The 16,084-nt window shown below is 35.5% G+C and overlaps 2 protein-coding genes across 7 annotated transcripts in view; one reads left to right on the plus strand and one right to left on the minus strand.

Moving 5' to 3' along the window:
• Positions 1–15,847, minus strand: part of LOC111704323 (glutamate synthase 1 [NADH], chloroplastic) — a 19,543-nt gene extending 3,696 nt beyond the window's left edge. Inside the window, exons 1-14 of one of the 2 annotated variants that reach the window (XM_023476541.1) lie at positions 15,711–15,847; positions 11,647–11,740; positions 10,704–10,790; positions 9,997–10,095; positions 9,839–9,925; positions 8,861–9,067; positions 5,516–7,196; positions 4,406–4,825; positions 3,352–3,503; positions 2,565–2,739; positions 1,017–1,287; positions 809–888; positions 500–655; positions 66–211 (exon numbers count right to left, since the gene is read on the minus strand). In XM_023476541.1, coding sequence (XP_023332309.1) covers positions 66–211; positions 500–655; positions 809–888; positions 1,017–1,287; positions 2,565–2,739; positions 3,352–3,503; positions 4,406–4,825; positions 5,516–7,196; positions 8,861–9,067; positions 9,839–9,925; positions 9,997–10,095; positions 10,704–10,790; positions 11,647–11,714 — 3,629 coding nt within the window. In that variant the 5' untranslated portion in view covers positions 11,715–11,740; positions 15,711–15,847. Of the gene's footprint in view, positions 1–65; positions 212–499; positions 656–808; positions 889–1,016; positions 1,288–2,564; positions 2,740–3,351; positions 3,504–4,405; positions 4,826–5,515; positions 7,197–8,860; positions 9,068–9,838; positions 9,926–9,996; positions 10,096–10,703; positions 10,791–11,646; positions 11,744–15,710 lie in introns of both variants that reach the window. The other variant, XM_023476540.1, reaches the window with a different exon arrangement.
• LOC111704325 (uncharacterized) overlaps positions 1–16,084 on the plus strand; it is a 54,712-nt gene that overhangs the window by 18,546 nt on the left and 20,082 nt on the right. The window lies entirely within an intron of this gene.

Consider the following 16,084-nt stretch of genomic DNA (forward strand, 5'->3'; position numbering starts at 1 on the left):
GTCCCACCTATCATATTCACATAAATCATCGCAAATATGTCTTTAAAAAATGGAAATAGCTTTACCTGAGGAATTGAGTTTTCCCGATAAGATCCTGGAATGTTTTGCATCCAAGACGAGCCATGTATCCACGAAGCTCCTCGGCGATCATGAAGAAGAAGTTTACCACGTGTTCGGGTTTACCCTCGAACTTTCTTCTCAGCTCAGGGTCCTAGGCAGAACAGGGCTGGATTAATAAAATAAATAAAAAACAGGTTATAAACTTAAAATAAAAATATTGTGAGGCAAAGAAAGCGTTCAATGGGTATTTTAAGACATGACTAGTTAAATTCTGAATGTAGAGTTTTTATAAATTTATCAATTACCAATATTTCTATTTGTCACAAGAACACGATTATTAAAAATTCATTAACAATCTCTTATAAAATTCTTGAACCTACCCTTTAAAATTCTTAAACACTCCCTTTAAAAAATCATTAACAATTCTTCTAAAACTAACCTGTGTCGCTACACCGACTGGGCAGGTGTTAAGATGACATTTCCTCATCATTGTGCACCCCATTACAATCAAAGGAGCAGTAGAAAACCCAAACTCGTCTGCGCCGAGCAGCGCGCCGACCAGAACGTCAAAACCGGTTCTCATCTGACCGTCAGCCTTAAGTTCAGCTTATTAGCCAAGCAATTAAAGTAATGCTGAAGACACCGTTCAGATTAGCGTTTAAATAAATTAGAGTCTTAAAGGTGAACTGAACACATTACATCCAAGACAACTTGACTTTTCCTTGTACTTTTTTGTCATTAATTATACCTGGAGAACAACCCTAGATCTCAGGTTGTTAAGGGTTAGGGTCTGATGGGTTTCTGCTAGACCAAGCTCCCAGGGCAACCCTAACAAATAATGTTTATACAGAATAATAATGGTAATAACAGAGGGCAAATTCAGATTGAGATTAATAACAAACTACAACTATACTAAAATATGGTTTGGGCGGATGAGAAGGGATTTAGTTTATTACCTGCTCCTTTAATCCCGGTCCAGGAGGAGGCACCAGTACCTCCGTCATGTCCGGAGATAAGAATGTGCTCCGACTTCCCCTTGGCGACTCCGGAAGCGACCACACCTACTCCGACCTCCGAGACCAGCTTGGTTGAGATCCTAGCTGAAGGGTTCGCGCATTTGAGATCATAGATCAACTGTGCCAGATCTTCTATGGAGTAAATATCGTGGTGAGGTGGAGGAGAGATAAGTCCTACTCCTGGTACAGAGTGTCGGGTTTTAGCAATTTCCTGGAAAGTAAATAGAGTTAGTTTCCTGGAGAATAAGATATTCGTGGAGAGTAAATGAAGTTAGTTTCCTGAGAGTAAATAGAGTTAGTTTCCTGGAGGATAAGATATTCGTGGAGAGTAAATAAATTTAGTTTCCTGAGAGTAAATAGAGTTAGTTTCCTGGAGAATAAGATATTCGTGGAGAGTAAATAAATTTAGTTTCCTGAGAAACTCGAGTAGGCGAATACAAAAATCTGAACACTGTAAAGGTTTTTTGAAAATATCTTTTAAATGGAGATGGATATTACTTTACGTGGGATGAGATAATTTTTAGTAAATTTTAAGTCCTTTCTATGCATATAATTAGTTTTGTTGTAGATGTTGAACTCGAGTTGGCGAATTCAAAAATCTTAACACTGTAAAGGTTTTTTGAAAATATCTTTTAAATGGAGATGGATATTACTTTGCGTGGGATGAGATAATTTTTAGTAAACAGGCAGCGCGACCTTTTAGTATCTTGACGCCAATCATGAAATGCAGTCATTAAAGTGGCGAATTGGATCTAAGATTCGGCTGAAATGAACTGTGCCTTGATTCTCAGTTTTTGTTGACCAAACAAATCTGATACAGATGCCATAAAACCCCGATAGATGTCGAAAATTGTGTTAAAAGTGCATTAAATTCAAATCACAGAAAAAATTTTTTTTACGGTGATTACTAATTGAGGTGGTGGAGATTACCAATTGAGTAGCGCGCTTGCCGCAAAACAGATTTGGGTGGCGGTGATTGCTATTTGAGGAACTCTGGACTCCCTCCCTCCCTGAAGAGTAAATAATGTAAGAGTTTCCTAGAGAGTAACAAGAGTTAAAGTTTCCTGGAGAGTAAATATTTAGTTTCCTGAAGAGTAAATAGAGTTAAAGTTATCTCGAGAATAAATTAATCAAGAGAAACCAAGAGTTCTGATTTATAAAGTGGACACTGGACAGGGTAATAGACAAAAAACGATCCCCCCCCCCACCCACTTCCCATCTTTCATGTTTACAATTTATTATTTTTCACCCCATGGCTATTAGCCTGTCTTAAAATATCACAGTAAAAAATTTACTCTTTACAAAAGACAATTAAATTGTTCCATTATCAATTATCATTCATTGTTGAAAAATAAATGTTCTTATTTTAGATTTTTCCCAATAAATTCCAATGTTCATTTTATCTTCACAAAAAAATCTATAGGGGTGGGTTGTAGGACGTCCACATTAAGAAACACATTTTGACTTTTTATATGGGTAATAATGTACCTTTGTAACTTTATATCCCGGGAGCTCTCCTCCCTCTCCGGGTTTAGCTCCTTGCGCCATCTTGATCTGCAGCTCATCAGCGTGAGAAAGGTAGGCAGAGGTCACTCCGAATCTAGCAGAGGCCACCTGCTTGATGGCTGACCTCTTGTTGAATTCAGCATCTTGATTTAAATACCTATACAGGAGAAAAGTATGAAAGACGACATTATCCAAGAATCGCGGAATATTTAAGAAACAAGACAAATGTTGGGAAGACGACATTAGTCTAGAATTCGGCAAATTGCAAGAAATGCGGGATATGTTCAGTTTTAACTAAGTAAACTTGACAAATTAACAAGCTGTAAGCTTTAGGATTCGATCAAATCTCAGAACAAAATAATTTATTCCTCAGAAAGTCTACTTTCCAATGAATTATAGAGGAAAGCATGCTCATAAAATTGCTGGATAAATAATAAATATGGGGAAAATTCCATGAAAATTGGAGAATGCAGTTAAAACTTTATCAGATAGGCTTTCTTTATCATGAAACAATAATTATAATGTCTATTTAGAGAAAATACTTTTCTAACAAAAAAAATCATCAATCAAGACAAAAAATATGAACAAAAATGTAATTCGCAATAAAAATTAATAATTAGATAAATAAGAACGAAAATAAGTCAAAGAAAATATTGATCGAGCTTGTTCTAAGAAAAAAATCTAACTAAAACTGAAACACTGTATCTCTTTAAATAAAAAGAGTCAGTTGAAATTACGTAGACAGTCCCTTAAAACTAAAAACACCAACCTATCAGCATCTTCTCCACCCTCCCCCGTGTTGGACTTCCCTCCCATCCTGTTCATGGCTATAGCGAGGGTGGTGTGGGCCTCCAGGGAGATGCTCCCAAAGGACATGGCTCCGGTGGCAAACCTTTTCACTATATTTGCCGCGGGTTCAACCTGTAATATAACAATAGCAACATTAATATCAATAAAAATAACAAACAGTAACAGTAACAATTTGATAATTCCACTATTCCAAGGATGTTTATAATAAAATGGATTGCTTTGCACAATAATTACACAAGTCCGGTCCTCACTGCTAAGAAATACCGAGCTTTGTTTAATCTTTACAATAAAACTAGTTTTCTAGCAGTCCTATAACATCAAAGTAAAATGTAAACAAGCCCTCTCCCCCTATACTCAGTTCTACTCAAAATTATTTAACCAATCATAACAAGTTAACATTACAAACTCAACAAATAATGTCTTTTAATTGATCGTTCCAGATATCTAGAAAACTTTTAAAGGGCAAATATTTTTGTCCGAAATCAAGTTTGATGAATTCGTTTCATTTAATAACTCTTTTATCGCTAACAAATGAGACGGTAAATAAGAAAATAAAAAGTTCATGCGTGAAAAACATCTTTCAAAAAAATGCTTTAAGGTCAACTTGAAGATTTGAAGATTATTAATATTTTTCCTTTTTATAAACTCTACTGAAAATAAATTAAAAAGAAATATTTGAGACTAAAATGGTAATAGTGGAAAGTTATTTCAAATTAAATATTCATTCAAAATTTTCTGAGAAGAGATAACTAAGTTAAATGTTTTTTTAAAATCAATTTTATATTATAAATAATAATTCTCTTCGCTCATATATATTTGTTGGTATATATGTTAACCATAGCTGGCCAAACGGCTGGACCGAATGGAGGGAACCCATGGGTGCCCAGAGAGAAACATTGACTAAAAAAGTGTCGACATTTTTTTTTCAAAAATAAGATTTTGTTCACCAAAATTAAAAAAAAATTCCACGGGCAAAGTCGGGCACTTCAGCTAGTATTTTGCGAAAATTTTACCTCATCAATATCTATCCCGGTCTCAGGGAAGACGACCTCTAGTTGTCCTCGGAGGGTGCAGTCCTTAATACTATTCATAGCAGCCTCACAGTACTTTTCATAGGCTGACTTATTCTCATGCTTAGTGGCCTCCTGTAGCAGGGCAATGGAGGATGGGTCATTGACGTGTTTCTCCCCTCCTGACCTCCAATGAAAAAATCCAGGATTTCTCAGAATCCTCGAATCGCATTCGTTCTCGCCGAAAGCAACCTCATGCCTCTGCAATGTCTCCTCCATAATAATGTCAAAGGTGGCTCCTCCGAGACGGGAGGGGGTTCCAAGGAAGCTTTTGTCAATGACCTCTTGAGAAAGACCGACGGCCTCAAAGATTTGGGCTCCTTTGTAAGATTGTAGAGTAGAGATACCCATCTTTGCCATAACCTTAAGAAAAAAAATTAAAACAAAATTCTTTCAGAACCAAAGATTCGCGATTTTTTTAATGTAAATATTCAACGAAAAATCCGTTAAAGATAAAATAAAACATGAAATTGGTCAAATCTAATTTGCTGGGAAGATTATGCAGTAAATAATGCAAGTTATTTGCAGAGGAAATAATTTGATTAATCATATAACCTCCAAATCATTTCAAACTTCTTACATATTAAATGCCATGAAATTTAAAAGGAGGTTTAAGACGAAATAGATTTTTACTTTACATTTTTAAACAATTTCATGAAGTTTAACCTCAATGGATTAAACAATAAATTCTCCGTCGATGTATTAAAAACCTTTTTTTTTTTTGAAGATTCGAGAACACTTTTTTAACATGATTTTATTTTAAGCTGAGAATTTGTCTCAAGGGAGTGCTTGGGAAACACTTTATGAAATTTACTACAAAACAATTTTTAGATATTTTTTAACAAAACCATAAAATACTACTGAACACCTGCTAATTTTTTGTTATATTTTAGTATTAATACCTAGACATTCTTTGATCAGCTGAATATTTGTGATATATTTGTAACCAGTAACAATATCTTAGATATTAATTGTCAACTAAAACTTTGTTAAATCATTGTACAATACATTCTTAGCCTACTAAATAGTTGTTCAATATTTGTAACAATTTACCTTAGATATTCCTCTGTCTACAGCAGCTGCATAGTTTTCATAAACAACATGGTCCGTTATCTCAGGATCAATCAAACCCTCGTTCCTCAACATGTGAGCTATTTCGAACACCATGTAAGGACAGATAGCATCAACTCCATACCCAAGAAGAACGCACATATGATGCACCTCACGTGCTTCTCCTGTCTCGACAATCAGCGCGCATTTGCTCCTCAGCCTCTTGGAGATGAGATGATGGTGAGCAGCTCCAGATGCCAGGAGAGCGGGGACCGGAGCACGATCAGGACCAATATTACGGTCGGAAAGGATGATGAACTGACAAGAGTGAGCGGCCTGCTCAACCTCCTCACAGATACGGTCGATCTCAGTAGCCATGCAGCTGCATAACCTGGAGAAGGTGATATCAACCACAGCAGCCTTCCAGCCCATCACATTGGTAGTCTTGATGGATTGAAGATCACCCAATGAGAGAATGGGGTTCTCCAACCATAGCCTGTGACACTGTTCTGCTCCTGGTTCAAGAATATTCCCTTCAGGTCCAACAGGACAAGCTAGGGACATAACAATCTTCTCCCTGAAGGGGTCAATGGGAGGATTGGTGACCTGAGCGAACAACTGCTTAAAGTACTCGTATATCTGGGGCTGGTACCTGGACAAACAGGCCAGGGGGGCGTCATTACCCATAGAACCTAAAGCTTCCTTTCTCGTCTTAAACATAGGAACCATCAACATCTGAATAGTCTCAATAGTGTAGCCAAACATAGGCATCCTTCTGTCTCCAGTCCACAACCTCTCCAGGATATTAGGCTCGTCCCCGTTCATATCTCTGACGATAGGATTGTAGAAGAGAGTTTCCTGCTTAAACCCTTTGCTCAGCATGTCCAAGGTTATATGCTGGTTCCACCATTCCCCGTGAGGACGGGAGTCGGCAATCTTACTTTTCACCTCCTCGTCTCCTATGATTCTCTTCTCCTCTGTATCCACCAGAAGCATCTTTCCGGGCATCAATCTACCTTTCTGTAGAATCTTCTCAGGCGGAGAATCGAAAACTCCGACCTCGGAGGCCATGACCATAATATTGTCGGAGGTCACATAGAACCTTGATGGACGAAGACCATTTCTGTCTAGGATTGCTCCGACATATCGTCCATCGCTAAAAGTGACGAGTGCTGGTCCGTCCCATGGCTCCATGGTACAGCTCGCCCATTCATAGAAATTCTTTCTTGAACTGTCCATCGCCGGGTCATTCTGCCAGGCCTCAGGGACCATAGTCATCACGGCCTCAGGCAGCGACCTGTTCCCTGCCTGGACAAGGAACTCAAGGCAGCAGTCCAAGGACCCGGAGTCGGATAGGTTCTGCTCCACTACCGGATACAAATCCTTCAACTCGTCTCCGAACCTGGAGCTAGACATCACCCCCTCCCTCGCCTTCATAAGATTCACGTTACCCCGGAGCGTGTTTATCTCTCCGTTATGCGCAACATAGCGCATAGGGTGCGCGCGCTCCCAGCTGGGGAAGGTGTTGGTTGAGAACCTTGTGTGCACAATACAGAGTTTGGTTTTAAACTCCGGATTCTGTAGATCCAGGAAGTATTCCCAGAGTTGACAAGGATCAAATTGTCCCTTGTAAACCACAGTCTTGGTTGACAGGGAGCAAATATAAAACCTTCTCTCTGTAAACCTGAAAATATTAAAAAAATTTGATCATTAATTTAAAAGTTATGAAATGCAAAACTTCATTTTTTGAATTATCAAAATGGAAAAAACTTCTTATCTTAACTCTGGATAAAGATATTAAGTATCATATTTCCTAACAGAATTTAAAATTGTGCAGCTTAAAGTACATAAAAAAATCAAATCAAATCAAATCAAATCAGACGTTTAGGGACGTCCTACACCCACACGCCAAAATTAAGATGACTCTACTAAATCAATGATGTTGCGAGGTCTTAGATTCGTTAACTTTGTTCATTTTTTACTTGGAAGTGGAAAGAAATTAGTAGATCAAAAATTGCCCTATCCCTTTCCAGTTCAGATATGCCCCCCCCCCCTTCGTACACCCTTGGCGACGGGGTAGGTCCCCTTAGAAGACACCGTCGGTCATTTAATTAACAACTACNCTATCCACTATCCTTTACACACTGTATTTTTATTTATCTCTACATTAATCCATCTGATCTAACCCTGCCACAGATTACCTAATAATCTCCTACCTCCCAATCAACTCCCTACCTATCCCAAAACATAATTGATGTGTGTAACCTATTAATTATCGTTAACTAACTTAGGGCCAACCCCTCAAAACAACCTACCCTGGTTAGGCAGGCCCAGACTATTTGTAATATCTAATGCTTTGTAGTTGAATAAAAATATGAATCACTTTCCGACACAAAATACAGATGAAAACGGTATTTTTCTATAATCAACATCTTAATTAGGAACAATGTTTTCATAAAGGATTTTTCTTCGGCTTTCTAAACCAAAAACCGTTATTGTTTTTAGATTTGGTTTGAGAGCACTGCGAGGTAGTTAAAGCAATAATTGAGATTTAATATAATTTTACGATATATAATCATGTGACATCTTTTTTATTTGATAATTTAGCTTTTTTAAATATGCTCAATTTTGAATTTATAGAACTGAAAGGATACATTTAAGAAAGAATTTTTTTTATCAAACCTGTCTAATAATAAATGTTTCACCGTCTTTTTTATCTTTTCACTTTGATATTTACTAATTCAAGATTTGGCGGACAACAGTTAACTCCAGAATTTGAAAATTTGAACAAAATATGTTAAAGTTGACCCGACTTACCACATCTGATCATATCAAAGTTTAAATATTTAGTTCTACAATATGAAGGGACTTAGACTTAAATATTTAGTTCTACAATCTTAAGGGACTTGCACTTAAATATTTAGTTCTACAATCTTAAGGGACTTAGACTTAAAATATTTAGTTCTATAATCTTAAGGGACATAGACTTAAATATTTAGTTCTACAATCTTAAGGGACTTACACTTAAATATTTAGTTCTAAAATCTTAAGGGACTTAGACTGTTGAGTGAGAGATAAATTTAAGTGACCCCTATCTTTTGTAGGGCACTTTAAATTCACAACGGTGCCCCTAATAACCTTGGTTTGATCAAGTCGATCAAAGATGAACAAGATGTCCTTGATTTTTTTGAAAATTGATTATTTTTAGTTGTGATTTGTCTGAAAAAGTTACTCGCGGATTTCTTGTTCTAAAAACAATGAAAAAACTGTTGCGAATCGGACATGCCCCTTGATAAATAGAGGGGCACTTGAAACTAAAACGAAAGTCTTTATGAATTGAAAACCAACCTGTGTGTTGCTTTCTTTCTCAGAACAAAAATTTTCTTTGCAAACTCCTCCTTGTCCATGTCGGAGGTGGAGGGGACGAGGAACACCTGGGTGATCAGGGGCTCCGTCTTCTTCGCCATAGCTCCAAGGCAAGCATTGCTACGCGGCAACTCGCGCCAAATAAGCACGCGCACTCCTAGTGTTCCGGCCAGCTCAGCAAATTCATCTCTGAAGAATTTTTTTTTTTCAATCTGAATTCAACGACTTTGTATAAAAAGTATTGAACTTGACAGAATAAATGTGCAATTTATATTTGACGATTTACAATGAAATATGAATTTGCAATGAACTTGAAGTAAAGTAAACTTGGATATTAGGTAATTCTTTTTTCAAATACCATTCATATATCCTAAAAATTTTAAGTTCCTGGATCCTATCAATTTTTAGAACCTGGATATACTTTAAATTGTTAGAACCTAGACATCCTATAAATTAAAAGTACCAGGATATCCTTCAAATTATAAGAACCTGTAATTTTCTATAAATTCTAAGTACCTGGATATCCTATAAATTATAAGTACCTGGATATCTTATAAATTTTAAGTATCTGGATATCCTATAACGTATAAGTACCTGGATATTCTTTAAATTATAAGTACCTGGATATCCTATTAATTAAAAGTACCTGGATATCCTTCATAAATTTAAGTACCTGGATATCCTTCATAAATTTAAGTACCTGGATATCCTATAAATTATAAGTACCTGAATATTCTATAAATTATAAGTACCTTGACATCCTCTAAATTAAAAGTACCTGGATATCCTATAAATTATAAGTATCTGGATATTCTTTAAATTATAAGTACCTGGATATTCTTTAAATCATAAGTACCTTGATATCCTATAAATTATAAGCACCTGGATATCCAATAAATTATAAGCACCTGGATATCCAATAAATTATAAGTACCTGGATATCCTATAAAGTATAAGCACCTGGATATCTGATGATGAACAGGATCAAGGAAAAGTATTCCTGTTGCGTACTCATCAGGTTCTGGCAGATGTATACCGAGCTCCTCACTAAATATTGAATTCATAAAAATGATATTCAAAATGTGCAGATTTTTAAAGATTATGAAATAATGCGGGACCTGAGTTTGGTTTTATAAAATGGGTGAGGAAGCGCCACCAATGCTCCGGCTCCATCCCCGCTATCGTTATCAGCTCCACAAGCTCCTCTATGGGTCATCCTGTACATAATTCAGGGTAAGAATTAGTCCCGGGGGGGGGGGGTTATAGGATGATATCTTATGAAACCTTTCAACGTTTTTATCGTGTATCTTCTTTGGATAGGAACCTTCACCATATTCTAGTACAATTCATGAAGAACCCCTTTTCTAGTGCAGAACTATTATAACATTTTCTAAAACCTCTCTCCCTTCTAGCTCTTTTCCTCCTTGACCTTCCTTTCCTCTTTCTGACTGGCTGATTAAACTTCTTGACCGGCCTAATATGATATAACCCCTTGGCATTTCCTGATACCTCCTCTCTCCTTGACCTGACCCTCACTCCCTCTATGACAGCCAACTCCCTCCTTGAGCGCCCCCTTCTTCTTGACCGCCCACTTCCTCTTCGCACACTTCCTCTTGATTTTCATGACTACCTTGACCTCCCTCTCCCTTATTGAAATAATTGTACCATCCATCTACCACCCCCTTCTCCTGCAACTCCTATAATAACTCTTACTAAGCTTCTGTTTAACCTCCTGCCATGACCTCTATCCCCCCTCCTGTTTACCTTTTTGATCCCCCCTGCCCCTTCTTATATCCCCCTAGCTTCTTTTGACGTACTATATTACCTCCTGCTAAGCTCCTGAGCATCCAGGAGAATCTGATGAGAAGAGCTTCCATCAATATGAACAATAAACCCGACTCCACAAGCATCCCTGGAAAAGATTAAATATTCATTAACGAGATTAAAGGGAATAAACACGTAATTTCAATTTGGAGAGGAGCATACCCGATTGACAATGGTACCCTTTAAATCCTAGGCTGATCAAGGATGTCGAACACATCCCTATTAATCTACGCTTTAATTGTTTAACTCTTTGTTTGCTAGAGCTGTTATATACTTAATAGTTACTTAGTAAAAGTGGCAGAAAACAAAACAAATACTTTGGAGTTTTGAATGTTTGAAAACGCTGTTAACGTACAGAGCTGAAAACTTTAGAATGGTGGATATCAGGATTAAGGCTTAAATCCACTCTTTTTCTTAATCTCCAGATTAAATATTGCTTGTTCTCCACTCATTTTTAATCTTCAGATTAATTATCCGATCAGGATTAAGGATATCCCACTCTAAAGTTTTCAGCTCAGGACGTACAATCGATCTACTTTGGAGTTACGCAAATAACAGATCAGCTGTTGAGTTCAGACTGACTCAGCATACATCGCGATTTAGGAGATTTCAAGCGCCAAGCGGGTTCTGATATATTCTGATATTAGCTCAAAGAAATTATTCATTCCAGATGGATCCGGATCCTTTAAACAATTGATTCCGATTTATGAAGAATTTATTTTTGATAAAGAACTTTTTTCCCTTGATGATATTTAAAAACAACGAATCGTATCGTATCTTAAACACCGATTCATGGGAATGTAAGATTTCAAACAATTAGAAAACTTCAACATAATTATTTTCTAAAAAACAATTTTTTCTTTTGAATAGGAATCAACCCCAAATGCCATGAGACACAAAATGCAGAAAACATGGTCAACGGAAAATGTTTGAAGATTTTTTACCTTTCCAGCGCGGGATCGTACAATCCTTGCTTTTCAGGAAAATATGGAGAGTTCTCATCAAACCCCATACTCACACTGCTAGTGCTCACCTTTTCTACTGAAACACAAAAAAATAATTGACCTAAATAAGCTATTTCCTAAATAAGATCTTTGCACTAAAATTGTAATTTGAATAGTTCAAATGTTGACAATGGACTAATGGTTCTTAATTGCTAAAGAAAAAAGCAACAGAAGAGTTTTCTCCTTTAATTTAAAACTTTTATTAAACGTTAAAATAATATAAAAAAGATTATACGTTGGATAATATGCAAAAAAAGTGCAATATTTAAAAAAAAGAATTTTGAAAGATGAATTGAACTGTACTAGCTAATTATTGTTGACCCGAACGGGCATAGAAAATTTTAGACTATTGATATATTAGTCAAACAAGATTTGAAGCGTACATTTGTACGCAACGTAATCTTGTATGTATAAAAGTAAAAGATGTTCACGTTGAACTTTTAACGCTGTACAAATGTTCAAAATAAATAATGTTTACTGTGAACTGTAAACTGACTGAGTCGTAGGTTAGTTTTACAGTTATAATTTTAAAAAAAGTGATATTTCTTGGAGTAAGGGTAATTCTATTAGGATCTGTCCTAGTGAACGTTTTTTGGACATGAAAATAAGTCAAAATATAAAGCTAATTTTAATTGTATTTTCATTTAATTGAAAAAAATATTTTGGAAATATCCAATTTTATTTTTTTTTAAACATTATAGGACACTGGCCTGCTGTAATGAAAAGCTAATTTAGCATTACATACAGCTAATTAAACTTCATAGCACGATCATTACTTTATGATCATTAGGAAATTCATGATGATGTGAGTAAGAATGATAGGTTAGATGACCAATTTGTCATTAAGGAGTTTTGTAACAAAAAGGTGGAAAGCTTTTTCTTTGAACTAATTTGTACATGAAACAAATTCCCCCCCCCCTCAAATCTTTCTTAGAAGTACATTTAGAATTGCTAGAAGTAGATTTAGAATTAAGTTAGAAGTACATTTAGAATTAAGTTATTTTGAGGATTTATAGGCTTGACTTTTTTATAAGCGAAATATGAGTATTTTATATGGAGGCCAAATAATTTTGTCATTCTTTTCCTTATAAATAAAACTGCATGCAGTGAGAGTAGTGGGAGGGGGTTCTAATGTTCAAATGAAGAGGAAAAATGAGATTTATAAAAAAAGACTCCCTGCGCCCCATTGTGCCTACCCGGCCTTTAAAATGAAACAGGTTTCCGGCAACATTAGCGTATATTTACGCATTACGCAACCAGTAAATCCTAGTGTCTCGAGAGAAATCATGCGCTGCGGTCGTGCTAGGAAAAGTACGCAATGTAAGCTTGGTTACCATGGGAACCTGTTTAACCCCCCCCCTCCTCCCGCCAAACCCCTTCCTTCTTCTTTAATTTTGCCCCTGGCTATACCACGTCAAATTTTACCTCAGATTTAAAACTTAGAGGTTTTCATCATTATATATACTCCTTTTTTTGAAGTGAAGAGCTTTGGAGAAAACAAAAAATGTTGAATTTTTAATTTTCAACAAAATGAATTTAATTTTCTCGATAGTAAAACTATAAAGGTAAAGTCCAGGGGGGGGTTAAATCATTCTCAGGGGGGGGGGCATAATTGCGAAGCGCGCAACAAAAATTCGGCCCCCCCTAAAAATTTAACAAAAGGCAGTGAATTCATAGAGTTCTTAATTATTCAATAAATATAAGTTTACAAACTCCAGTTCTCCCACTTTCTCTCTGTAAACTCTAGTTCTCCTACTTTCTTCCATTTGTAAACTCTATAGTTCTCCTACTTTCTATTTGTAAATTTTCTTTTCCTGCTTGCTATCTGTAAAATCTAGTTATCTTATACTTTCTATCTGTAAACTCTAGTTCTCCTACTTTCTATTTGTAAACTCCAGTTCTCCCACTTTCTATTTGCAAACTCTAGTTCTCCTACTTTCTATCTGTAAACTCCAGTTCTCCCACTTTCTTTCTGTAAAATCTAGTTCTATCCTACTTTCTATCTATAAACTCCAGTTTTCCTACTTTTTGACTGTAAACTCTAGATATCCTTCTTATTTCCATTTGTAAATCTCCAGTTCTCCTACTTTCTATCTGTAAACTCCAGTTATCACTTTTCTATCTGTAAAAGGCAAATTAGTATAAATAATAAGAGATAACAATTTTAACGGGTATTTCAGGTCATTTATTCAATTCTTTTTTCGTTGTGTCTTTCATCCTTTGATGTTTTATTACATATCATAAAATTTCTTAGGACCCCCCCCATTCCAGGAGCTCAGGGTGAGGCCCGTGGGGCCAGGCCCCCCCCTTTAATCCGTCCCTGAAAAAAGTCGAGAATTTAAAACTAAATATTCACACTTTGTACAGTCAATTATATGAAGAAGCTTCAAATGAAAATGGTTTTAAGAAGTTTAAAATTAAAAACGGACATTTACTTAATAAGGGTCCAAGCTCTTTTTCTATATTAAGGGAACAGAATTTCCCCAAAATTATTTAAAATAAATCACAAGTTTGCCTGGCAAAAATGTGTCCATATCCAGAGTCTTAAATCTTCAATTTTCACTATTGGTCCAATTTGGGGCTATGCATAAAATTTTGGTGAGCGAAATTCCAACGAATTCAATGATAATTTATTTGTCATGAAGTAGAATATCCGGTATTTGACCGGTTATTTGTTAGACGGATAATTTTCTATCTAAAGTGTCATGTTTCACGTTAATAACTTAACAATTTGAAGATTCATTAGAGTTAGATAGATTTAATAAGTTCATTCTTTTGTAAACATAATTAGGGGATATTAGTTCAAAAACTAACAATTAAAAGACTGGGTTTTTGGGATCCGGGCCCATATCCAGAGTAAAAGTCGATAGTAAAACTATAACCAACATTTTATTAAACTTGACGAGGACAACAATTCCCAACTTTAAACTTTTTATAGTAAATCTGTTGACCGTTTTCAAGACAATGTCAGGTTTTCCATTTTCGAATATATATCCTGAATTTAAAACACTGTCGCGTTTTCGAGACAAACCCCACTTTCCCATTTTTGAGTATAATCCACAATTCAAAACTAAATTCACTTTCATAACTTACATAGAAATCACTGAAAACAAAAATTGTGTTATGAAGGCTAAATTAAATTCTAAATTACTTCTAAATCCAAGTTCCCGCATTTTGTCTGTGAAATTAGTGAAAATCGATGATTTATTTTGAAGTATTTTAAACAAACCGTTTACTGCATTTTTAGTTAAATCTATATTTAAAGAATAAATAATATATTTTTGATTTCTCAATGCTTTAATGATTTTTAAATTATTATAAAGAACAGTTTGTTTTTATTTTCTATTTTAATTATATTTTACCTTATCAAAAAATCTCGATTTGTTACGAAAGTGCGTAAAAAATTGACATTGATATGAATTCCGGTAATTGTCTCAAAAACAAGGATATGTTCCGAAAACGCGACATGAGCTGAAATCCGGTAATTGTTTCAAAATAGGGATCTGTTCGAAAATGAAAATAAATAAAAATTTCTTCAGAAATTAATTCTCACACCTTATTATTAGTTTAAATTGGCATTTCTTCTTTCAATAATTGGTTTTAGCCATTTTTAACAAATGTATGGTGTAGTTTTGTTCAACTCGGCTTGGATTGAAAGATATGCTTGAAAAAGATAACTTTGTATGATTTGGCCAAGCGTTAGTTTTGGAATTAATTTTCCCTGATATTATCAGTGCACATGCACAATTATGATCAAATAATATCAAACAAAGCTAAAAGTAAACAGATTTTGTCTCGCAGATTTAAAATCTGCTGACTGGATTCTTTCTTCGATGCATTTTCGTTGATTTTTATGTTATGTAACAAATTATACACTTTTACACATGACAGAATTGATATATCGTAATAATGTTTATTTACGTCATGGAGCCAGGCACCCTCCTCCCTCCCTCCCTATTTTCAATGTTTAGTTAACGAACCAAGCTATACTGTATACTGTATACCTGTGCTCTAGTGGAGATGTACGACGGGATTCCCCTAAAATCCCCTGTTTTCTGTAAAATTTGATTTTCAAGAGAATGTTCCAACAATGTTTTGGTTCAATGTTCTACTCTGGTTAGTCTCGTGCTTACTGACTCAGTGAGACAGTGAGGGAGGGAGGGGGAGCCTGCCGGGGAGGGCGCTTTCTTCTTTATCTATCTATCTATCTATATAGAGTTTTCTATATTTCCTCTTCTATCTATCTATCTTTTCCCTGGAATTCTCTTAGCTCAATAGATCCTATAGACGCATTTTTAATCTAATATCATTATTCCCCTTTCCTCCAATTATATTTTGATCATCTTGAATCCTGTAAAATTATAAACACTGATAATGT

This window comes from Eurytemora carolleeae, unplaced genomic scaffold (genome assembly GCF_000591075.1).
Source record: "Eurytemora carolleeae unplaced genomic scaffold, Eaff_2.0 scaffold558, whole genome shotgun sequence".
In the NCBI taxonomy this organism is placed as follows: Eukaryota; Metazoa; Arthropoda; class Copepoda; order Calanoida; family Temoridae; genus Eurytemora; species Eurytemora carolleeae.